This window comes from Plasmodium yoelii (genome assembly GCF_900002385.2).
Source record: "Plasmodium yoelii strain 17X genome assembly, chromosome: 9".
Lineage (NCBI taxonomy): Eukaryota > Apicomplexa > Aconoidasida > Haemosporida > Plasmodiidae > Plasmodium > Plasmodium yoelii.
Genome location: NC_036181.2, coordinates 1,174,832 through 1,200,416, shown reverse-complemented (window position 1 = coordinate 1,200,416; position 25,585 = coordinate 1,174,832). Strand labels below are relative to the sequence as shown.

Genomic DNA, 25,585 nt, shown 5'->3' with positions numbered 1-25,585 from the left:
ATGAAAGAACTTTTAGAAGACTTGTTTAAAATTATTGAACTTGATGAAGAAACAGAAAGTTATTTAAAGGAAAGAATAAATGATGAAAAAAAAAAAATTGTGAAAAATGGTGTAGATTATTTTTATGATTTAATTTGTCCATTTTCTGATAAAAAATTAAAAAAAAATGTAATTGCAGAAATTTATAAAAAACATGTAAATGATGTAATTAAAGTAACTAATGAAAATAAAAATGATAACAATAATGAAAAATTAACAAAATCTCTTAATCTAAAAGAATATTGGGAAAAAAATGATGTGATAGGTTATTATGATCCATTTTTAGGAATCCAAGAAAAACAAGTTAATTATAATACTAGTATCCCACTAAGTGAAAGTATAAAAATTAATAAAGAGAAACAAAAACAAAAAGAAAAGCAGTTAAGTTTATTTAAAGAATGGGTAAAAAATAAAATAAAAATTCCATCACCTGTAAGAGTACATAATTTATTACATTGTAGTGATTCTAACAAAAGTAAAACGAAAATTGAAAAAATGAATGATATCAGAATTGAAAACTTTAATTTAAGTATCGGACAAAGGAACTTATTAAACGATACTACATTAAAAATAAATGTAATGAATAAATATGGGCTTATCGGTAAAAATGGAATTGGGAAAAGTACATTATTAGCAAAATTAGCAAGACATGAAATTGAAAATATCAAAGAAGATATTAGTATAGCATGTATTGAACAAGATTTATTTCTTGAAGATGTAACAGTTTTAGAATGTGTTTTAATGGTTGATAAAATACGACATAATTTATTAAAAGAACTTGAGGAACTTGAATTAGCAAAAAAACAAAATGATACTAAAAATTCAAATGATACAAAATGTGATAATTTAAAGGATGATACAGATGAAAAAATAATAAATATTTATGAAAAATTAAATAGTATTAATTATTTAGAAGCAGAAAAAGAGGCTAGTAAAATTTTATGTGGTCTTGGTTTTGACTCCAACCTTCAAAAAAAAAAAGTAAACTCTCTAAGTGGAGGAATGAGAATGAGATTATGTTTAAGTCGTATTTTATTCAGTAACAATGATATAATATTATTAGATGAACCAACAAACCATTTAGATATATATACCATACAATTCTTGATAGATTACATTCAAAAGCTAAATAAAACATGTATTATAGTTTCACACGATAGAAATTTTTTAAACGAAGTTTGTACAGATATTATTCATTTTCATCAAAAGCAATTAACATATTACTCAGGAAATTATGATCAATTTGAAAAAACAAGAGTAGAACATTTGTTACAACAACAAAGAGAACATGATTCAATTGAACTGAAGAAAAAGCATGTCCAAAAATTTATAGATCGATTTAGATATAATTCTAAAAGAGCAACATTGGTTCAAAGCAGAATAAAACTTTTAAATAAACTTCCAGTTGTAAATTTAGAAAAAGATGAAACACCATTTAAGTTTTCTTTTTTAGAACCATTTTATGTATCAAGTGTGCTTATCAGATTAAGAGATGTTTCTTTTAAAAACGAAATGTTTAAAAATTTACAAATAAAAAAAAATGCAAATATTATAATAGCAGATGATTTTGAAGATTCAAATGCAAAACCGATAGAATTGTCAAATGATGATGAAAATAAAAAGGATACTCTAACTAATAATATAACTGGAGATTATCAATTTAAACATGAATTCTTATTTAAAAATGCAAACTTTGAAGTAGATATGGACTCGAGAATTGCAATATGTGGTGTTAATGGTAGTGGTAAAACAACATTAATTAAAATTATTTTAAATTTGATAGATGTTTTTGATGGAGAATTATATGTTAGTAATAAAGCGAATATAGGATACTATTCTCAATATCATGTTGATAGTTTAAATCCTGTTTTTAATTCTATTCAACAATTACAATATAATTATTCACACAAAAATATAAAAGAAGATGAAGCTATCAAATATTTTAATAAATTTAATATACCAACAAATATATTATATGAACCCATTTATGTTTTATCTGGGGGACAAAAGAGTAAATTGGCATTAGCTATTTTAGCTTATAAAAATCCAAATGTATTGATTTTAGATGAACCGTCCAATCATCTTGATATTGAATCCGTACAAGCCCTAATTGTAGCATTGAGTTTGTATAAAGGTGGTATTGTTCTTATAAGTCACGATACATACTTGATCAAACATGTAGCTGATGAAATATACCATATAAACAATATTACAAAGGAGGTGGTTAAAATTGATTATGAATTTGAAAAATATACTAAATTGTTACTTGAAAATAAAATTTAATTATATACAACATATATAAATTTATAGTCACTAATTTATTTTTAATATATATATATATATATATATATATGTGTGTGTGTAAATATACATGAAAACATGAACAATTAAAAAATGCACAAAAATAGTTAAATAGTTTCCCCCATTAAATATATTTTAGGTTTTTATTTTTATCCTTTAAACTTATTTTATTTCAATTTTGTAATTTTTTTTGTATATATCTAATACAAACTAAAAAAACACTATATAATTTTTTTTAATATTTTTCTTAATCATACGTATTAGCATTTACTTCATAGCAATGTTTCTTTATTTCTTCATAATTTATCGAACACTTTTCTTTATTTTCTTGATCATTCGAAAATTTTGCAAGAAAATATTCTCTTATTTCATTTATATCATTTGTAAAATTGTGAAATACATGAAAATTATCTTTATCCATTTCATCATCACAACTTTTATAATCTAAATAATTATTATGATTCAAACTTAATTTATAAGGATTCTTAAAATAATCAATAACATATTGAACAAATCCTTTCCTTTTTATTTCAAGAAAATTTGATACATTTATGATATAATTCCCCTTTTTATGCATATTATTCATTCTAAATACATTATAATTGGGAACGTTGTTATTTAATTTGGTTGCTTTGGTGAAATTCACGGTATTTGACAATTCAATATTAGATATTATATCATTTTTATTGTTAGTATAATTACATCTTTTATTGGAATGGATATAATTCATTTGTTCATTTACGTTATTTGGTGCATCAGATGTTTTATATTCCTTAAAAATCAATTTCTTGGCATTTTGTAAAATGTAATTTGCTTTATTTAAAATTACTTTGGGACAATTAATTAATTCATCAAATATTTTTACAATTTTGTATTTTTTATCAAAACATTCATTTCCATTAATTATCTCATCAAGTATAGTTGAATATTCTTGATTAAAGGTAAATATACTATTATTTAATATGTATTGTTTTTTCATATATTGCATCTTTTTTACTAAATTGTATATATCAATATTCATCAATTGAAATGTTAAGTGTTTAACAAATCCACATATATCTTCTTCTAGTTTTTCAACATCATTATCAAAGCTTTGAATAACAAAAATTATTCCTCCAAATCCATATTTTGTGGATAATGTTTTTACATCAACGGTATAACCATCGTTATACTTTATTTTAGCAAATTTAATAAAATCTGATGAAATTAAATCAACAATAATATTAATTAACATATCGCTTACTATTGTTTCAGATTCAATAATATATGATACTGTTATTGAACTGTTACCAACATTTTTATCTGGAATTTGTATATCTATTTCTATGTCTTCATTATTAATTAATTTGGTTGCATAGTACGTAGATTCACTTTTTCTTATAACATTATTTGTTATGTTTCTTATAAATGATTCACATAAATCAATAATATATTTTATTCCTATTCCGTTTTGAGGTATTTCAATAGAATTTTCTTTGTCTTCTATCACGTTGTCATTTTTTCCTAAAGCATGTTTATTATACATTGTATGTGTATTGTTTATATAAGTATTATAATTCATCCCGTTATTATTATTAACGCTGTTAGTACTATTATGTTTTGTATTAATGCCATAGTTAGTTTCATTTTTAATATTTATTTCATTTGGTATCGACAAATTTCCATATATAAATATATTAATATAATTTTTGTGAAAAAAGTTATTTATATATTTTATATACGAATTATATAAAGGGTAAAATAAATATGCATTTAAAATATCATAAATTTCTTTATTTGTTGGGATATATTTATTAAATAAAGAATGTATAATATTTAAAGAGTCTCCTACAACAACATTCTCTTTTCTTTTTACATATAAATTTAATTCATCATAAGCGTCATTAAATTCATCATTGGTAGGAACTTCTTTTATTGATAAAAGATCCTCTATTTTATTTAACATATCCCCGAAATAATAGCTATTGCTATCTACGTGTAATATATATGATTCAACATTGTCCTTAATATTCACATTTACTGAGCAATTTGTGTAATCAGACAACATTTGCTTTATTTTTTTTTTCAGTATTATGATGTGTATACGAGTAAAAATTGCTTCATAAAAGGTAAAATTTTTGGAAGGGAAAAAAAAAATGAAATCTGCATTTACTCTTGAAGTCTCTGTTAAACCTTTTTTAAAAAATATATTATATCCATAAGAAGATTTAATCAAGCAAGGTATGTTATATAATATATTTGATTTAACATATTCATTGTCATCTGATACAAATGTTTGTTTATTATATTTTGAATAATTAAAATTTTCTTTATTATTGTAGGAAACACAGAAAAATGAATTCTCATTTAAAATCGAATTTTTCTTAAAATTACTAAAAGGACAATTTTTAAATTCTGGAAGTGTAAAGTTTATATTATTTGTAATTTGTCCTTCATCAATAATATATGGGTTATCCCCTATAGAATATTCGATAGAAGTGTTTGGAATTTTTATTTGATTTGTTACAGTGAATATATCTACAACATTTATAATATGCATATTTTCATTTCTGATAAGAGAACCTATTAAGCTGGTAATTTTTATCTCATTTCGAAAGTCATTTTTATTTATATTTTCTACTAAATTGTTATTTGTTAAAAATTCAAGTGGATTTTCAGAGTAAATAAGTAATGTGTTAGAATAATTTATTAAATCATTTAGACATATATTTATATCATTTTTTCTAAAATTTATATTAGTGGTTAAAGTATTTTCTCTATAATAATTCAAAATATATTTGTTTACACCTTTATTTAAACTATCGTAATCAAATAATTTATTTATTTCATTGATAAATGTTTGGAATATATATATTAAATGAGCTAAATTATTCTTCCCTTTCTCTGTCAATTTTATTAATATCCCATAATTCAAATAATATTTATTGCATATATTTATAATTTGAAAATCATATGCATATTTGTTTTCCACAGATATTTTATAATATAATCCATCCTTTCTGAAGTTCGAAAAAAGTTCACGAAAAAAACGCATGACCTTAAATTCTTCAATTTTTTTATATATATAAATATTAATTTTAGAGCTCCAATATAAAAAGATTTGATTTTCCCATCCCTCTTTTTTTAAAATTTCTATATACTTACTTTTTTGGTTTAAATCAAGAGCATAATTTAATTTATTTACAAACGGAATAGACATACCATTTTTAGTATTTATTTCTTTATTTAAATTAATTTGCGCATCATTATATGTGAAAATTTTATCGTTATAATTGTTCACTTGTCTATTAGGCAAATTTTCTTCCAATTCCATGTTATTTTCTTTTTTAATCTCTTCTTCATAATTATAATTTTTGATTTCTCCAAAAAATTGAACAACCATATTCATAATATCATTGATGTTGTAATGATCTGATGAGCTTGTTTTTTTCCCCAATAGTATACTAATTGACATATTTTTAGGTTGATAACATTTTCGATGAAATTCATACAATTTTTTCTTTATATCTATTTTTTTTTTTAAAATATTTTCGCATAAGGTAATGTAATTCCCATAAATGAAAAAATTTGAATATTTAAAATGTGTAAGATATTGGCTAGTAATTTTTAAGCAAGTTTCAGGATTATTTTCCATAGAAATATATTTATTACTAATTTCATTAACTTCGTTTTCTATGGATTCTTCATTAAATATTGGATAAAATAAATTTTGGACAAATAAATTTAATAAATAATAAATGTCTTCAGAATTACCACTTGCATAGAAGTTAGTAAAAGATTCATTAATATGACTATTGTATTTTGGTGAACTTACTCCTAATTCACTTAATAATGTCGTATCTCTTTTTTTAGACTTATAAAAAATAGCTCGTTGTAATAAATTAGAAATTCCTGGAATGTCATCTAAATCATTATATCCTCCGCAATCAACTGATATTGAAAACCCCCCTTTTGATGAATATTGATTTATTATTCCTAATCCTCTAAATCCATTTTCTTTCAATTTAAAATATTTATAATAATTTGTATCATTAGTTTTATTTTTTAAAGTGATATTTTCAGAAAATATGTTTTCATCAGTTTTGGTTGTCTTTTGTAAATCTCCATTTCCTTTAGATGCATCATTTAATTTTTTATTTATATTTTCATTATATTTCACTGGTTGTATTTCCTTCAAAAGGTCACTTCCTGAATTTGGAAGACCTGGTATATTTTTTTTTGGTGAATAATTTACATTTTCTTCTTTATGTTTTATTGTTCTAGGATTTATACTTATATATTTTGTATTTTGTTTTTTTTTCCCATTTGACAAAATTTGTGGTTCATCATTATGATCCATTTGCATATCTTTATTATTTCCATTATTATGTAATAAGTCTTTATCTTGATGTTTTTCTTGAACATTGGAGTTATTCATTTCATTACTATCTTTAACAAATTTTTCAATATGATTATCCAATTTGTTTGTCATATTATTTACGGGTTTATTTAATGGGATATTTTGATTAATATTTCCTTGTGTTTTATTTTCATTTATATTTATTTTTTTGTCTTTTAATGAGTTTGGATCCTCTTTATTACTTTTAACACTAATATTTTTTTGTAATGTTTTTGGTTGTTTGAAATCATTAGTGTCCTCTTTTTTTCGTATATAATCATTTGCATTCGTAGGTTCATTAAATACTGAATTTTCATTTTTATTGATATTAGTTGAACTATTATTATTATATGAATTATCCTTTTCACTTAATTTATTTTTTCTCAATGTCTTTTGTAATAATCTATCGTTTGGTTTTTCATTTCCACTGGTTACAGAATGATTATTGATATTTTTATTATCGTGTATAGTACCAGAGCTTTTTATTTTTTCATTATTCATAATTTCAATTTGTGATTGTGTTTTTTCATTTTGTTTGTTTATTTGGATATCATCATCGACAAAGTTACGGAAAAATAAAGAATGATTTTCCACATTTTCTCTGTCTATGTTATTTTTATTTGGGAAATCATAGTTAAGACCAAATAGTATTGCTCTAAATTGTTCATTACTTAATCCATAATTTTTTTTACGATTATATATTGGATTTTGACAACTTGATTGATTTTCATAAACTAAAATTATGAGAAAAATAAAAATGTTAAAATACATTTTAACTCTTCTATTTGTTTATTTGCACTCATGAAAATTTGTCAACTTGTCTTAAAAAAATAATATGCAGTTTATATTGCTAGTTTTTACGATATAAACAAAATTCATATATACACATCCACAGAAAATAACATTAATATTGACATAATTAAAATATGTTGTATATATAAAAGTAAAAAAATAAGTACCTGCTGTTTATTGAAATAGTTTCAAAAGAACTTATACAGGTAATAAAATCTACAAAAATTAGAAAATAAAAATGACAAAAACAAAAAATGGAAAAATGTTTATTTATTTTTATTAAGATTATAATAGACAAAAATACATGAACGTTAATACTTTTTTAATATTTTTAATGAATAATTGAATGTTAAAAAAAAAATAGCCAAAATTTTACATTTTTGATATAATATAACTAAATTATAAAAAAAAAAAGCTATTTTTTTATGAATATTTCCACAAAAATATATATTTCATATTACACACATGGTGGCATACCGTTGTTATTAGGTTGTTTTAATAAAAAAATATAAATTTGTTATGAACCGTACATGCATATTGTAAATGTCTATAAAAATAATAAGGATAAATTTAATATATTTTAAAAATGTGTGTAACTATAATAATTATTGGCAATATTAAAAATTATACATAAAAAAAGCCAAATATAAAATTTCCTAATATTTTATTCTATATAACTTATTTTTTTTCAATTTCCATTATTTGTACTTAATTTTCTGAATTGCATTTTTCCTTGAAATCATATTTTTAATGTTATAATTTTTCAAACAATATATGTCACTATATATTAAAAGGTATTAAAATCATATAAACTAAAAAGCATATATGTATGCTTTATAAATGATTAATTCAAATGTTGGATGGAATATTGAGACAACTACAACAATTTAAGAAAATTGTGTCAAAATAATATAAATTCATATGCGTTATTTCAAAGAGCAATAATTGAACAAGTTCGTATTAATAAAAAAACATTCATAATATTTAAGATATTTGTTTGTAATGATGTTAAAAAGGTATTACAACATAATTATATAATTCATTTTTTTTCAATGAATGAAAAGATATAATGTTCGTTTCAAGGAATAATATATAGACATTCAAAAACATAATCAATATATTGATTATTCCGAAAAGGTGACAAAAGATGAATTTTTAAAGAAATAATTAAACGGAATTTGTCCTTGCTATTATTTTTGATTTTTTTATATATATCGTTTTTTGTTTATATATAGCATTATTAATATTGTCTAATGTACATTACAACACTGCACTTTTAGAAATATAAATACAATTTTCATTAAAATTCCCTCGAATATTGTAAAATTCACAAATCACGATTGTGTAAGCAGGAACAAGGGATATACACAATTCATTTGAAAAAAAAAATGTATGCTTTAGTAAAATTATCGTATTTTTTATTTCATGGTTAATGCAATTTATTAAAATGTAAAGGGAGTTGTTTTATTCATGAGCATTTTAATGAATCTTTATGATAATTTGAAACTTAAAACATAAAATTGGAATAAGGTGGTGTTTTATATAATAGGTAAAGAGGATGATTTATTGTTTTTTAAAAAATAGGATTACATATTGTTTTATTTTTTTATAATTCTTTACATAATGTGCATATTTAGGAATTACATTCAACATAATTATTTATTATAAAGTAAGCTTTATAGAATCAGAAAGTGATGGATTTTTTTTTACGATTCCTAAGTGGGCATTAAACTAAAAATATGTATATATATTTTTATGACTTCGATTTACATATTGTTCCTATTAAATTATATACCCTTATTATTTTAAGTTCAAATAGAATGTACTTTGTATTAATAAAATTGTAAAATATTTTCAATGAGCAAAGGATCAATGGTGTGTTACTTTCTCTGTAGTTAAAATAATTGATTAAACGAATAAACAATGTCTTGTGTTTATGAGATTGTTAAGTGTGTGTATGCACATTTAAAGCATATCGTAATATCGAAAGAAATAATATAATTTTATTTTATGGAAAATCTTGAATTTATCATAAATGTATTTAGAAGTATCAAGTATCTCTAACTAATATGTATATGCTATAATATTATACAGTGTAATATGTCTGAAATATAATAAGAGTCGTTGAAAAAACATTAATATGAATAATTGAAACAAAAGTTCTCCAAAAAAATAAGTTATTAAGTTTAAGACAATATAAGAATACTATAAAATTTCAAATAAAAATAATTTGTAATGAAACTTGAAAGAATTTATACAGCATATATGATTTGCTATATTCTATTATATTATATAGACTGATATTTGTTAATATTTAAAAAATATTATAATAAAGTAATAATACAGAATTATTGTATTTCTAAATATTAAATAATTCATTAAAAAATGTACAATATATTGAATATTAAAAATATATTTAAATTATTAATATTATAATTAATAAAATAATTATGTTATTTAATATATGTCTAAATAATTAATTTTATAATAAATTAAATTAAAAATAATTATAAATATAATAAATTAATAATTAATTTTATAAATAAATTAAATTAAAAATAATATATATTAATATAAAATAAATTAATAATTAAATTTCATTAATATATATAAATTAATATAATATAATTAAAAAAATTAATATAAATATTTAATTAATAAAATATATTTATTTTATAATAATTAAAAATAAAATAATTATTAATTTATTATATAAACAAAATAATTAAATATATATTTATAAATGTTTAAATATTATTTAAATAATGTGTAAAATAATTAAAATAATATAATATTTAATAATATTAATTATTTATTTTATTAAAATAAACATTAATTAAATTTTATTATATATTATTAAAATTATTTATTAAATATATATATTATAATTAAAATAATTTATTAATTAAATTTTATTATATATAATATTAATTATATATAGCATAAATTAAATATTATATTTAAAATAAATTGTTAATTTAATAATATTAATTAAATAAAATATATAAATAATTAAATGTTAATATAAATAGTTAATTAAAATTAAATTAATTAAATAATAATAAATTATTAAAATAAATAATTAATTGGTATATATAATTAATATTTAATTAAAAATATATTTATTAATAAATTAATTATATAATATTTTAATATTATTATTAATTAATATATTTATTATTTAATAATTTTATTATATTTATTAATTATATTATTTAATTATTATTAATAAATCATTAAATATTAATATATTTAAATATTTTTAATATAATATATATTATATAATTAAATTAATAAACTATAAATATGATATTTTAATTATTTTTAATATATAATATTATTTATTATATTAAATTAATATATTATAAATAAATATTTTAATTGTTTTTAATATTAATAATATTTAATTAATATTTATTTTAATCAAATTAATATTATTTATATTTTTAATATATAATATATTTATTATAATTAAATAAACAATATAAATATAATTAAACATTTTTAATAATATATTTAATTAAATTAATATATAAATATAATTAAATGTTTTTAATAATAATATATTTATTAAATTAATAATATAAATTTAAATATTTTTAATATAATATATTATATTTATTATATAATTAAATTAATGAACAAATATAATATTTAAATATTTTTAATAATAATATATTTATTATAATTAAATTAATAAACAAATATAATTAAATGTTTTTAATAATATATTTATTATAATTAAATTAATAAACATATATAATTATTAAATATTTTTAATAATAATATATTATTAAATTAATATAGATTTAATATTTTTAATAATATTATATTTATTATAATTAAATTAATAAACTATAAATATAATATATTAAATATTTTTAATATATAATAAAGTATTATTTTTATATTTTTAAATTATTAATATATATTCTTTTAATTTTTATAACTCTTATATTTATCATTATTTTTGCTATAAAAGTTTACATATATTATCATAATTATATTTGTCTTGATTATTTATTATATATTGTAATTCAAATAATGTCTTACACTTTATGTTATTTTGAAGACCAAACAATTCATATATTTTAACATAAAATCTCATATAAATATATAAAATTGTCTAAATTATATGAAACTTCTATATACAGAAATTTTACTTTTTGATTTTTCACAATTAATATATTATACAGTTTTAACATAAACAAAGTGCACATAATTATTAATATATGTTTTGGTTATCTACATTCAAAAATTACCTAAGTGTTGAACCATACAAAATTTAATTATATGCATATTATGTTCATTCCCATAATTTTTTATATATAATAACTGATTAATATAATTGCCCTTTAAATAATCATTTGGAAGCGTTAAATTATTTAAATAGTCATATTCTGAAATAACATCTTACTAGAAACTATAAATTATTTTGTTTTTCATTATAAATGGATTAATGTTTAGCTACATTGAGCCATCAAATACATGTTTTATTGAAGTATTGTAGATAACTTAATAAAATATATTTCATTCTCATTATTATAATATTTTTCTTACATGCTTATTGTTACATTTATAAGACACATCATAGAATACTATTTTGCGATGATGCTAATATTATGTAAATATTCAATCTTATTAAATATTTTTATTTGTTGTGTTCTCATTATTAAAATATTTTAAGTGATATCAACATAGATAACATAATGTTTCATTTATATATTGCTATATTTCTTTTTAATATTAAATAATCGATTATAATTATATATACAAAAATAAGAGAAAAACATATTCATGAATCTATGAAAATAGGGAATTATTTAAATATAAAATATCCCACTAATTTATGAATTGATGCTTTTATAACTTGTATATATATTTATTATGAAATTTTAATGATACATTGATATTACAACCACCGTTATGCTACTAAAGGAGTTTTACAATCTCCAATTAACAAATTATAACTTTTATTGTAAATAAAAATATACACTAATTATATAAACAAATACACAATCGTTCGTTCAAGTGATAAACATTGGTGAAATTCACTGTTAACACATTTTCACTTTAAACAATATATCTAGTATTTTTATTGTCAGATGATACATTTTTTCAATACTATGATTATTAACATAGAAAAAATTTTACACATTATAGATAAAACGAAAAAGCCGTATATAAAACGTAAACACAAATTTACATAACATTTTATTTTATTTTTTGTACTAAACTGTTTAGAATTTCATACAATTTTTTTATCTATTTTACATTTGCATATATTAGAGATAAAAGAAATGTATTTATTTACTTTATAAACAAACAGAAATATATTCCTATAGAAACTTAGACATTCAATGTATCTAATATAATTACCTATAATTATTATTTTCATTTGTAAATTTATATAGTTGTTACAATTATCTATATTCCCATTATAATAATAATATATTCCAATCGAAAAACCCAAAGTAACATATTTATGTTAATGTGCTTTGTCTTAGCAACAATATATATTTTTTTACATAAATTATAAAGCTAAAAAATTGGAAATATTAAGTTTCATATATGCATTTTAAACACTTGTTTTCATAGTTAAACTGTTTAACAATAAAATTAGTTTATTTTACAAAAAAATAACTTATCATAAAAAATTCACTCAATATATGCACTTTATATTTTATGGAATTATAACTTTTGAAAAAAATTAATAAGTATAGAATTAAAATAACAGGGTATTCTATTGTTACCAAATGTCTTATATTTAAATGAAATCTTAAATTATAATGTAAAAAATTATATATACTTAAAAATTTTATTGTTTAGAAAAAAATATGTAAAAATTAAAACCTAAAAATATCAATGTAGAAAATAAAACAAAAATATATAAATATTGGAATACATACTATAATTTGGCATATCGCTTTAGCCATTTATCTGCTTCTTCTATTTCGCTTTTTTCCTGTTTATGAAATTCTTCAAGAAAAAAGTGAATTGTTTTGTGTATTTTATTTTTTAAAATTAATGATTCATTTTTTTCGTTATCAGGCATTGTATAAATTTTAATTTGATTTAATAAGTTTTCTTGCATTTCTGCAATTTTTTTATTGTTTTCTTCGTTTGAATTATCATTTTGTCTTAATTCCCTTTTTTCACTTATATATTTATGATACTTATTTATTACATATGTATACATTTTTTCTGCCTCTGAAATCTCTGGTAACTTAAAATTAAGCAAATTATTGATACGTTTTTGAAAATATGAATGCTGTAAAATATCTTCACAGCCATTTTTAAATCCTAATCTGTATTCAGGATTAATAACTATTAATTTTTCTATTAAATCGACTAGATCCAATGGTATTATAGGTGGATAATTTATTTCTCTCTTTTTTATTTTATTATATATGAACCATTCTGTTGAACCATCAAATGGAATTGTGCATGTTACTAATTGATAGATAGTACACCCAAGGCTCCAAAAATCACGAACTTTGCCGCTACATTTATTGATTAAAGCTTCTGGTGGCATAAAGTTTGGAGTTCCAACATAGTTATCAAATGTTTTTTTTCTTCTGTAATTGCGCTTATTTATGTTTATTGAATGGATGGCATCTTCCAAATTATTTAAATTATCGTTATTACATTTTATAGTATTTTTATTATCATATTTAAAGCTTTCATTATATTGAGGTTCTTTAAGTCTACAATTTTTTGAAATATCATCATTTGATATTTTATCTAGCTCTCCATTACTATCATTATCTAATACATAATTATTAGATTCATCATCCCTTAGCATACTAGTATTTTCTTCTGATTCATTTTTCAAGTTTTTATTTATGTTATTGTTTTTTTTTTTTAATGAAAATTTACTTAGTTCATCATCTTTTATTGTGCATTCATTTATACTATTTTCCATGGGAATGTGATCTAAATCTTTAGATGTACCGAAATCAATTAATTTTATTGTTCCGTCCTTGTTTATAAGAAAATTTTCACATTTTACATCCCTATGAATTACATCTTTGTCGTGTATATATGCTAATGCATGAACCATTTGAAGTATTATATTAAATGTTATATTTTCAGAAACACCAATACTTCGAGTTTTTAAAAATTCCCATAATTCATAATCAGCATATTCATATAATAAATATACATTTTCTTTATCTTTAAATGTACTAATTAACTTAATAACATTTGAATGCCCTGGAGTATTCAATTTTATCATGACCTTTTTTTCCGTTAATACAGAATTTACCTTATTCATTCTATTAACCTTTTCTTTGCTGAATATTTTAAGAGAATATATCTTTGATGGGTCATTTTTCAATTTCACCATGAAAACATCACTAAAGTTTCCACTTCCAATGTGCATATATATTTCAAAATCATCTTTACAATATTTTCCATCGGGATTAACCTCTTTACATTTTGTTACTTTTTCATCAATATCATACACATTTTTATTCAGTAAAAAGCCCTTCTTCATTTTTTCATATTCCCGCTGTTATTGTATATAATATGAATTGTTATTTTTTATCTATATACTTAATAACCTAATTATTATTTTTAAATTGTTTAATATTTGTCTTATTATAAAAAAAAACACAATATTATTAATATTTATTGAGGTGTTATAAATAGAACTTTAATAAAAATGCAACAGATATAGCATAAATTTATGTGCCAAATAAATATAAATAAAAATTTTTTTACACTTAGGTATTTTTAAATTTCGACTTAAAAAACTTAAAATATTATTTTATATACTAAAACTTGTAAAAAAAAAGTTACGTATTTTATTATTAAAAAGGTTTATATTATAAAACGACTTTACACTTGTCAAATTAATTTAAACAAATTAAAACAAAAATAATAATTAAAAAAAAATAAAAGTATCAGCTATGATAATAATAAACAAATATAACAGAAAGAATGTAATTTATAAGATATGAAAATAATAACATTTAAAAAAATATGAGCTAAATAAATTGTACTTAAATTAATTATATATTTTGTGATTTATTTTGGAATCACATATAAAAATTTGCATTTAAACATGTTTAACATAAACAAACTTAAAGGATATATATATTGTGTTATTTTAAAATGGCTTAAATAACCTAAAAGCCTATATGCCATATTTTCTCTAAATGTGCATGCGGAACATTTTTACGTCATTATTTTTATTAAATTGGGCCATATGAATTAATGTCTTCTTTTATTTGGATAAATGCATCAAGAACTCCTAAAATTCTATCATTTTTTTTTCCATTGGTAGTAAAAATATTTTGTAATTTCTTTATTTGTGTTAGTTCTAAGTCAATTGCTTTTTTTTGTATTGCTACCCCAAATTGCTTCCATAAATCATCGTCATTAATTTTCATGTCATTTAAGCATATTATAACATCATATAAATGCTGAACATGCATATTAATACATTTTTTTTTTAAATGAACAAACAAATGGTATAAAATTCTCCTATCTTTTATTTTTAATTTATGTATACTAGTAACAATTTCATGCATCATAGAACTATTTACAGTGTGGTCAAGTCTTAAAAACCGTGACAGTTCTAATGCAGAATCTATTATTTTTTTATTTTTTATTTCATATTCTCTTAAGCATACCCAAATACTTATTATTCCTTGAGCTGTCACTGTCATTTTGTTATTTTTTATATTTTTTATAATAAAATTGAACAAGAATAAAAAAAAAAAGGAATCTGACTTATTTAAAATTGCATACGATTTCATAATCATGCAAATGTCTTGAGTTAAATTTTGTCTGCAGCCATATATATCTATTTTATTATCATTTGTATTTTCATCGGTATTTTCTAAAATGTTATTTTGTGAATTCGATTCTTTACTTTCGTTAAGTTCTTCACTAATATTATAAGTATTATTTTCTTTATTTTGTAATTCATTAAGAATATTTTTGGTGTCACATTCATTAGCATTTTCTTTTATATTCATTGTTATATCATATATATTATTGTTTTTTATTTCATAATTTTTTTCAGAATTATCCAATTCTTCATCTAAAGAATTTACTAATTGATATATTCTATTTTTTAAGCATATCATTTCTAAAGGTGGCAATCTGTTTATCTTAGAATAAGCCCACGCTATTAATGATAGCTCATGGAGTGTCATTGTTTTGATACATCCTCGCAATATTTTATTTATTTCTATAAAAAGTTCCGATAAATAAAAATTATTTTTTGCATAACTCCAAGCAATTAGGCTAATTGATTTATTATCATAATTTAAAATATTGTTTTTTAATACATTTTCATAAATAAATAAAAGTGATTTCGTATGTCCCAAAATAGCATATCTATATATAAGAGGGAAAATTAAATCAAAAAGACAATTATTAGATATAAAATAAAGTTTATAAACACGATACATATATATTATTTTCAATACAATTTTTGAGGACTCACCTATGAATTAATGTGCTTATGTTTGATCGAAATATATTTATGTTGCTGAATATGAAATCATTGTAAGCATTAAAAGAAGGAGAAAGTAAATCCACCTTTTTCATATGGTGAACATATGTTAATGATGCTATAATGTCTCTTTTACTGAAATTTTCTGAATTATTTAAAAAAGTAAAATAAATTATTAAAATATTTGTGTCATAAAATAGATAAATGATATACTAAAATATTTTTCTTATTGTAATGATTAATTTATATAGAACAACGAATTATATAAAATTGCTCATATTTATTAATACCTTTATTGTCATTACAAAATCTCATAAAGTCATCAAAATATACATATTTGGTCATCAAACTTGCATAATATGTATCATGCTTCCAATTTAAAATTTTAGAATATCGTTTTATAATTAATGGGAACATCATTGTCCTAACAATATGTTATATATGTTATTTTCCCATTTGAATACGAAAACAAAATGTGTTAACGTGTGCATATTCCAAGTAAATATATTATTGTCTCAAAATATATAATTATTTTAAAAACACTAGGATAGTGTATATATATATATATATATATATATATATTTTAATAAAGTGATTAAGGGTGAAATTATATATTTTTTCAATTTTAGCTTCTTATAAAAAAACTTTATTCATGTAAAAATACAAAAAAAATTACAATTCCTTAATATTAAATTGAAATAAAAGGAACAAATTGTAAAACATTTTAAGAATAAAAATAAAATATTGCATAATATAATTATACATGTAAAAGTATAATTAGAGTTACATTATAAAATAACGTATAAATAAATGTAAAACATATTAAAATCAAAAATATAATGATTATGCAATATTTTTTTAATTTATTCATTATTTTTAATTATTAAAATGTCGAGCATACATAAGAAAAAAATAAATCAAATATATCTTGTTTCTTCTTTTGCAGTAAGCTTAAATATGAATCCAAAAAATAACATAATAACACATGTTGCGATTGCCATAACGTTAAAGGGCATACCTAAATGTGAATAAATGTAAATATAAATATATTATGTGATTGTGTTTAAAAATAACAGGCATGCCTATATTTATAAGGAATATAGTATGTCGTTTTATCTGTGTTTTTTTATTTCCTTAATTAAACGTACTTGTATCTGGTAAAACTATATCTATAAGAATTGATGGAGTATATTTATACATGAAATCATTATTTTCAGGTAAACTATGGTTTCGTTTTTGCATAAATATTCCACTACCTAATAGAATACCTCTATCTATGTCAAACTCAAATTCGAATGATCTAATACGGATTTTAACTACTTCAAATCTGTATAAATAATTGTATATAGGAAAACAACTATATGTGTATTTTATTTAAAAAAAATTATATATCTTTTAAGTACATAATGAGCATGTAAAAAAAAATTCGAGGAAACAATTTTATTACAAAGTTTCCAAAATATAATTTATATGTTACGTACAAATTTATTTTGTAAGGAACGTATATATATATAATCTAAGCGCATATTTGTAGCGTTAAGGAGACAAAACAATTAATTGTATGCTCAAATAAGTTTTGTAATAAAAATGTATTAAAAAATATAAAAACGAAGAGGAAATAATTACCTTATTGTTATTTTACACAATGGTGGTAAATTGTGTTCAAAATGAATGTAATAAAAGCTTCCACTTTTGGGTATATTTTCAATATTATCAAAGTTGCTAAATTTAATGTTAAATTTTTTAAGTGCGGTTTCACCAAAATAAATAAAATTACATTTTCCCTTTGACTTATCATAATCATTAGGGGCATTCCCTTGAATCATTATTGTGTGTAATAAAGGTGTTAAATGATAAGGTAATTTATCAACGAATAGAAAATCACTATTTTGATTTGGATTAAAATTTTGAAATATATATAATAATGAACTTTGTTTTTTTTTTATATCAGAAGTTATCATACTATTAGCTTCTTCTCTAATTACATCAACATTTATATATTCTTCTAATATATTTTGTTGTGAAATTTGCAAAATATTATATAAATTTATATTTTCATAAAACAAATTTATTGTACCATGGTTTTTGAAAATTGTTGAAATAAAACCTTCATCCTTTTTTTGAACAACAAGTGTATTTCTATTTATCAACGGACAATCATTTAAACTATATTTCGAATCTATTAAATCTATAATTCTAACATCTTTTTTTTGATCATGGTGTGTAATATAATCGATGTATAATAATAACAAATTTTCATCATTATCATTTAATTCAAATCCTATATTGGTAGAAAGCTTAGATATTAAATATGTTGAATTTATTGCATTGAATAATCCTCCAAAATCTTTACATGGATATAACTTCTTAATAAATGAAAAATATTCAGTACATATACTTTCATCAGGTAGGAATGCAAAAATTTTATTATGAACTTTTATCATATCCCTTATTTTCAAAAGATTACTCGATACACCAGTAATAGACCATATTTCGTTTAATAATTGATGTAAAATAAATATTTCATGCTTTGAAAATTCGCTATTTTCCGTTTCTTTATTGTTATTATCATTGTCTCCCTTTTTTAGTTCAACTTCAAGAGTAAAACCATATGGATATTTGTCCAAATATCTGTTGTTGTAATAATTTCTGTAAACCCCCCTTTTTATATTTATTTTAAGAGACTTGACATAATTCAATACTTTTAATACATTTATTGGAAGAAAGTTATCTTTATAATCTTTTCCATTAACATCCAATTTTAGTTTAACATGTACTAAATTATTATCGAGAGGTAATACATTGGCACTTTCATCTATGGTATATGATTTTGCTAAATATATCACACATATTATTATTAAAAAAAAATATTTTACACCTTTCATTTGAATTTTAAATTATCCCAAAAAAATATTCCCCCTTTATACTATCTAATTATAGTTATTATTGCATATCTATTTTGTTATTTATATTATGTTACATTAACCTAATTACGGCTTTATATTTATATTGTTATTTTCGGTGTTTCACTTAAAAATATTATGGTTTCTTAGTACTTTTAATTATATATTTCATCAATTAAAAATGATAATAAATACAAAAAAATAAAATAAATAAAAATATAATATGCAAAATATATGTTTTTTTTTAAGGCTATGTAATTATTTCTTAATATTTAACACACCTTTACATGATTACAAATTATTTATAATAAACATATTAAAAAAATGAAAGGTGAAACAAAAATTAAAAATATCGTTGATCCATATGAGAAAAGCACGTTTTTCCATTTATTTTTAATGTAATTTTTTAAAATATGAAAAAAGTAGATAAAAGTTATGCATATTTGTGTTTTAAAAAGGAGAATTAAAGACTCTTAACCTTCTTCGATGTGTAAATCTGTTTATATTTGCCCTTTTTGACCGTTTCTTTTTTTTTATAATCATATTACTGTAATACGATAAAATATTTATGATATCCTTTTTTTTTTCTTTTTTAATGATCCCAATCTGATATTGAAAAAAAAAATTATAATTTCTATATCGCAATAAAATAATAAAAACAGATTAAAACGTAATTTTTACTTGTAATATTTATACCTTTTTATATAAAATTTTATTTCGTTCAGTTAAATGCCTATCTATATAAGGATGGAGAAATCTGTTTTGCATTTCTAGCGAATTTGTCATTTTTATGTAAGGTGGATAATACCAATAATTAAATGCTAAATGGTCTAAAAAAATATGAACAAAATTTATTATTATATATTGCACTAGAAATTAAAGGTGAATACATTTATAGAATATATAAAAATATGCGCATTAATATATAATATTTTTATGTAGGCTTGGAAATTGTGTTACATTTCTCATTTGAAAAGGATTTGACTTCGTGAAACCATCCACATGGCAAATACACTGTTAAAAAAATTAAAAAGCATGATCCATTATTTATTATTATATGAAATATCACATATGAATAATCAACATTCATATTTTATCTTACGTATGTCTCCTTTATTTATGCATATCTCAATATATTTATTTTCTACTTCGGTGTTATCATCAAAGATACAATCTTCTAAAAATTTAAGAAAGCAAAAGCATTAAAAAAATGTGTATTATTGCTTTTTGGTTTAATATAAAATCAAATATTAATAAATAAAAAATATAATAACCAGATGTTCTGTCCGATGTATTAATAAGGCAAAAATGATTTGGTATATCGTTTCTCGCGTTTTCTTTATGTCGGAATTTTGATTTACGAATTCTGTAGCTTAAAATACTATCTTCTAAAGTATTTAATCTATATAAATAAATAAAAAAAAAACATTATGCATATAATGTTGTTGATTCATCTTCTTAAATATATATATATATATAATATATGTGTGTGTATTTATCTGAATTACTTATGCTCTGCTTTATCTATAGAATTTTCAATTGTTTCGTCGTCCAGAAGCTTGTCTAAAGGTGTTATGTAAAAAAATATATATATGGCTAACTTATAGAAATATAAATGGTATATGATGGTAGAGAGTTATATAAAATGTTATTATTATTTGTTACCTTTTCTATTTAAATACATTTCCATTAAATTAATATCATGATATATATTATCCACTTTTTTTTTGTATACATCTAAGTAATTTGATCCTGAAATAATATGTGAAATGGATATATCTCCATATTATATATATTTTCATATTTACTTTATATATAGTTTGAATTTATATATTTTTGGTGTTTACCATCACTTCTAACAAATGGTGAATATGCAATTAAACCATTATTATGAATACGGGAAATATTTCCTATCGACAAAAAAAATCAATATAAGAACTGAATAATTTATATTGTAGGGGTTCCTACGAATTAACATGGAATATATAATTTTATTGTACATAAAAATAAAAAAATAATAATACCATTTGTTTTTAATAAATGAGCAAAATGTGGGCTATATATCCTAAATATTTTTTTCCCTAAAAGAATTATACATAGAAAATTTACAAAATAAAATAAATTGTTGTATATATTTAACGAGTAAAAATTTGTATATATTGAAAAAAAGTATAACCTTCTAGTAAAACATATATATTATCATGATAATCATGATGCAAAAATGTTTTTAAATTTTTATCATCGTTATTTCCTAGCCAAATATTATACTGATATAATTCCAAGTTACTAAAAAATTAATATAAAAAAAAGGAAAAAGATAAGGATGACCGAAATATAAAGAAAAATATGAGAAATTTTAATGAATTAAAATTTAGTTACCCCATTATGTCTAATTCCTTTGGGAGATAATTTATCATTTGGTGAGTAATTGAGTTACATAAATCAGATGGATGATATGCATTTTCTTTTATATATTGGGTATTTAAATAATAATTAGTATTTCCTTCTTCTAATAATGATAAGAAATCATGAAATTTCATTTCGAGTTTTTCCCCTGTTCCAAAAGAATTTGATATTTTTTGTTCTAATTGAACATTTACATTTTCTATATTATTCCTCATGAAGTTAATATCTATGTTCAATTTATTTTTAAGTACATGCTCACTAAAAAAATATTAAGGAAAAAAACATACTTAAATCAAAGAATAATTTATTTAAAACAGATATTTTAACAATACAATCAACATATATTAATAGAAACTATAATAATATAAATAAACAACAAATGAATTATACACACCTTTTTAATATGCATGGTTTTCTTTTTAATATATAATTCAAATAAAATTGTTCTGCTGTTATATTTTGGTCAATTTTATCAATGTGATTTATTCTATTTTTATGGAAACAAAATCTGCATATTATAAAAATAACATCAATGATTTTATTTTATATTAAGTGATAAGGCAAATAAATTATTTGTATACAATATATAAATATACACATCCCCATTTTTTCAAAATTCAGATGTTGTAACATAATTTCATACCCGATGTATTGGTCTTTTATCGCCATTTTGTAGAATTACTTAAAATTATAATTTTATATTTTTAAAAAGGCACCACAAAATATTTCATTATTATTTTATAGTAAATGACAATTGTTTAATGCATTATATGAGCATACAAATAATTTTGCAAGTTTAGTATATTACTATAAATTAATATTTTTTGTATATAATAAACTTGACAATCAAGATTAGCATTCTTTTATATACAAAAAATGTTGTTATATAACAACTAAATTATAAAAATATGTGACAAAAATGTTGTGGAGAATCATATAATTACTATATTTCGTATATACTCTTGTTTTGTTTATTATGTAATTTGTAAGGGTAAGTAAAAGTTATTTTATTTAGGTTACAATAATAAAAAAAATACAAGAAAAGTTATTTCAATAGCCAAGGTTTAATAATATATGAAGCGTAATAATTGCATTTCGAACAAACATTTTTTATAGAGGGTAAAGCACTATTTCAAGAAAAGTATTTTTCACTTAAAACAAAAAATAATTTTGATTTACCATTTATACTTCATTTTGATGATAAACAAAATATACATGAATAAAACATATAAATAAATATATACATATGTGGAAGTTATTTTATATTAATTTTTTTTAAATGTTTTTTTCCGTTTTTATGGAGAATTTATAACTTTATTATGTACTGCTACTTTTTTTTGTTTTTTTAATAATGCTATAATTAAAAATTAGGTATATTGTTTTATTTATTATTTTTCGCATATATGTCCGTCCACATATGACATTAATATTATATACACGAAATAACCAATAAACGCAAAAAACGCAAAAAACACAAAAAACACAAAAATTCATTTAACAAAAGGGGGAGATATATATATAAGAAATAATGTCTGGAACATTTGAATACATTTACATAGGGATAATTTCTGCATTGTTATTAAAAATATGTGTTTCATTTTATAAAAATAAAAATGAGAGAAACAATATAACATCAAAAAAATATTGTGGCTCTACCAATTCAGTATCCAAATCCACAATTCATATAATATGCGATATAACAAATAGTTTTGGTAAACATTATGTTGCAAATTTTGCCACTCAAAAATATATCGTTGGAATAATTCCAATATATAAATCTTATAATAAAGAGTATGAAGATGTTTCAAATTTTAACGCATTTATGGCAAATTTTTTTAATTTTTTAAATTTACGAAATGGAAAAGTTATATTAGCAAGTGAAGATAACTGTATATTAAATTTCATTCAAAATACAATAGAAATAAACGATGAAAATGATGAAGTTTTATTAGCTTCATGTATTATTAATAATGACAAAGTATCTGTTGTTGTGTGTTGTATTAATTATGAAAAGGAAATGGATAAACTTAACTTATTTTTAAGGGATAAAGAACGAGAAAATTATGTAGTTATAAACAACCTATTCATTAATAATAATGTTAACATAAAAAATGAAAAATTCGAACATATAGAATTGTTAGAAAAAATGCCTTTAACTCAGGAATCCGATGATATATCTAATTTGTTATCCTTTTTAAATTTTTTTAATGTTAATAAGGATTGTCTATATGATTTTTATTCATTTATGCAAATAAATATTAAAAATTATATATATGTTTACAAACTTCTTGGAAATAATGCATATCCAGAAACCTTTTTAAATATATATATGGACAATAATCATAGGAATACAAAAATATATAATTCAATAATAGATATTTACCATGTCTTAATTTCTGAAGCTATAAAAAAGAATGAGAAAAATATTATAATGAAAAAATTTTATCCATTTTGTTGCCAAAATTATAATTATAATCAAATGACAAAATATGCATATATGAAATTAGAAAACAATATGTTGTTTTATTTTTATAAAACTTATTTCTATTTATACTATCAAATAACCATGCTTTTCTCACGGAATGACCAATAATTTACTCACTATTTTTTTTTTTTTTTGTTGAGAAATATGTAAAATGATATATTATATATGTTGTTACAATTGTAACAATAAATGAGCACAAGATTCATTTTCTTTATCTATGTTTTCGTTATTCTTTATTTAATTCTAATTAGCTCATCTTCACACATTTAATTACATATATTGTAGATATAAAAAAATATGTTTCATAGTATATTTATATTCGCGCTGTTATATTTATTATTATTTTTATTAATATATAACACCCGTTAACTATACAATTTAAGTGTTTCCATATTTTGTTTTTATCCATATATATGATATCTGAAAATACTTCTTTAACTTGATATTATATACAATTGTCATTAGGTTAAAAAATATGAATATATATATATAAATTTTTAATACTTTATTGTTTTCCAAAATAAATAAAAACGCTATACTGAAAATCGCTAGCCAATGGTTATATCACTATTATATTTTTTTATTAATACAAATTTTCATTTATAAAGTATTATCGCTAGTAATATTTAAAAGGTTTAATATGCATAAATGTTTACATACATTCATATATACTTTAGGAATAGATCAATATAATGAATATATCATTTATTTAATGCTTCATTGTACACAAACGAATTATTTTATATAAATGTGGGAATTATTATTTTTGTAAGTTATTTTTTTCCAGTAATTTTTAAAATTATATATTATGT

At 20.1% G+C, this 25,585-nt stretch overlaps 7 protein-coding genes across 7 annotated transcripts; 2 read left to right on the top strand and 5 right to left on the bottom strand.

Annotated features, from left to right (window-relative positions):
- Nucleotides 1-2,322, top strand: PY17X_0928600 (elongation factor 3 protein PFEF3-rl; the record flags this gene model as incomplete). Its single annotated transcript, XM_721540.1, has 1 exon — nt 1-2,322. One exon carries the CDS (start codon nt 1-3, stop codon nt 2,320-2,322), a length of 2,322 nt encoding a protein of 773 aa, XP_726633.1.
- A 265-nt stretch (nt 2,323-2,587) lies between these two features.
- PY17X_0928500 (peptidase M16, putative) lies at nt 2,588-7,489 on the bottom strand (the record flags this gene model as incomplete). Its single annotated transcript, XM_022956026.1, has 1 exon — nt 2,588-7,489. The coding sequence occupies one exon, from the start codon at nt 7,487-7,489 to the stop codon at nt 2,588-2,590; it is 4,902 nt and encodes a 1,633-aa protein (XP_022812221.1).
- Nucleotides 7,490-13,418: 5,929 nt separating this feature from the next.
- On the bottom strand, nt 13,419-15,008 carry PY17X_0928400 (serine/threonine kinase 13; the record flags this gene model as incomplete). Its single annotated transcript, XM_722638.1, has 1 exon — nt 13,419-15,008. The coding sequence occupies one exon, from the start codon at nt 15,006-15,008 to the stop codon at nt 13,419-13,421; it is 1,590 nt and encodes a 529-aa protein (XP_727731.1).
- Nucleotides 15,009-15,708: 700 nt separating this feature from the next.
- On the bottom strand, nt 15,709-17,399 carry PY17X_0928300 (conserved protein, unknown function; the record flags this gene model as incomplete). Its single annotated transcript, XM_722637.1, has 3 exons — nt 15,709-16,861; nt 16,971-17,124; nt 17,270-17,399. The coding sequence occupies 3 exons, from the start codon at nt 17,397-17,399 to the stop codon at nt 15,709-15,711; spliced, it is 1,437 nt and encodes a 478-aa protein (XP_727730.1).
- A 497-nt stretch (nt 17,400-17,896) lies between these two features.
- Nucleotides 17,897-19,864, bottom strand: PY17X_0928200 (GPI transamidase component GPI16, putative; the record flags this gene model as incomplete). Its single annotated transcript, XM_022956025.1, has 3 exons — nt 17,897-17,997; nt 18,128-18,306; nt 18,606-19,864. 3 exons carry the CDS (start codon nt 19,862-19,864, stop codon nt 17,897-17,899), a joined length of 1,539 nt encoding a protein of 512 aa, XP_022812220.1.
- Nucleotides 19,865-20,332: 468 nt separating this feature from the next.
- On the bottom strand, nt 20,333-22,957 carry PY17X_0928100 (JmjC domain-containing protein, putative; the record flags this gene model as incomplete). The annotated part of the gene is made up of 13 exons (XM_022956024.1): nt 20,333-20,488; nt 20,579-20,712; nt 20,843-20,896; nt 20,985-21,059; nt 21,157-21,284; nt 21,391-21,445; nt 21,548-21,634; nt 21,730-21,792; nt 21,907-21,963; nt 22,059-22,168; nt 22,262-22,546; nt 22,683-22,796; nt 22,932-22,957. The coding sequence occupies 13 exons, from the start codon at nt 22,955-22,957 to the stop codon at nt 20,333-20,335; spliced, it is 1,344 nt and encodes a 447-aa protein (XP_022812219.1).
- An 859-nt stretch (nt 22,958-23,816) lies between these two features.
- On the top strand, nt 23,817-24,881 carry PY17X_0928000 (conserved Plasmodium protein, unknown function; the record flags this gene model as incomplete). The annotated part of the gene is made up of 1 exon (XM_022956023.1): nt 23,817-24,881. One exon carries the CDS (start codon nt 23,817-23,819, stop codon nt 24,879-24,881), a length of 1,065 nt encoding a protein of 354 aa, XP_022812218.1.
- Between the last annotated feature and the right edge of the window lie 704 nt (nt 24,882-25,585).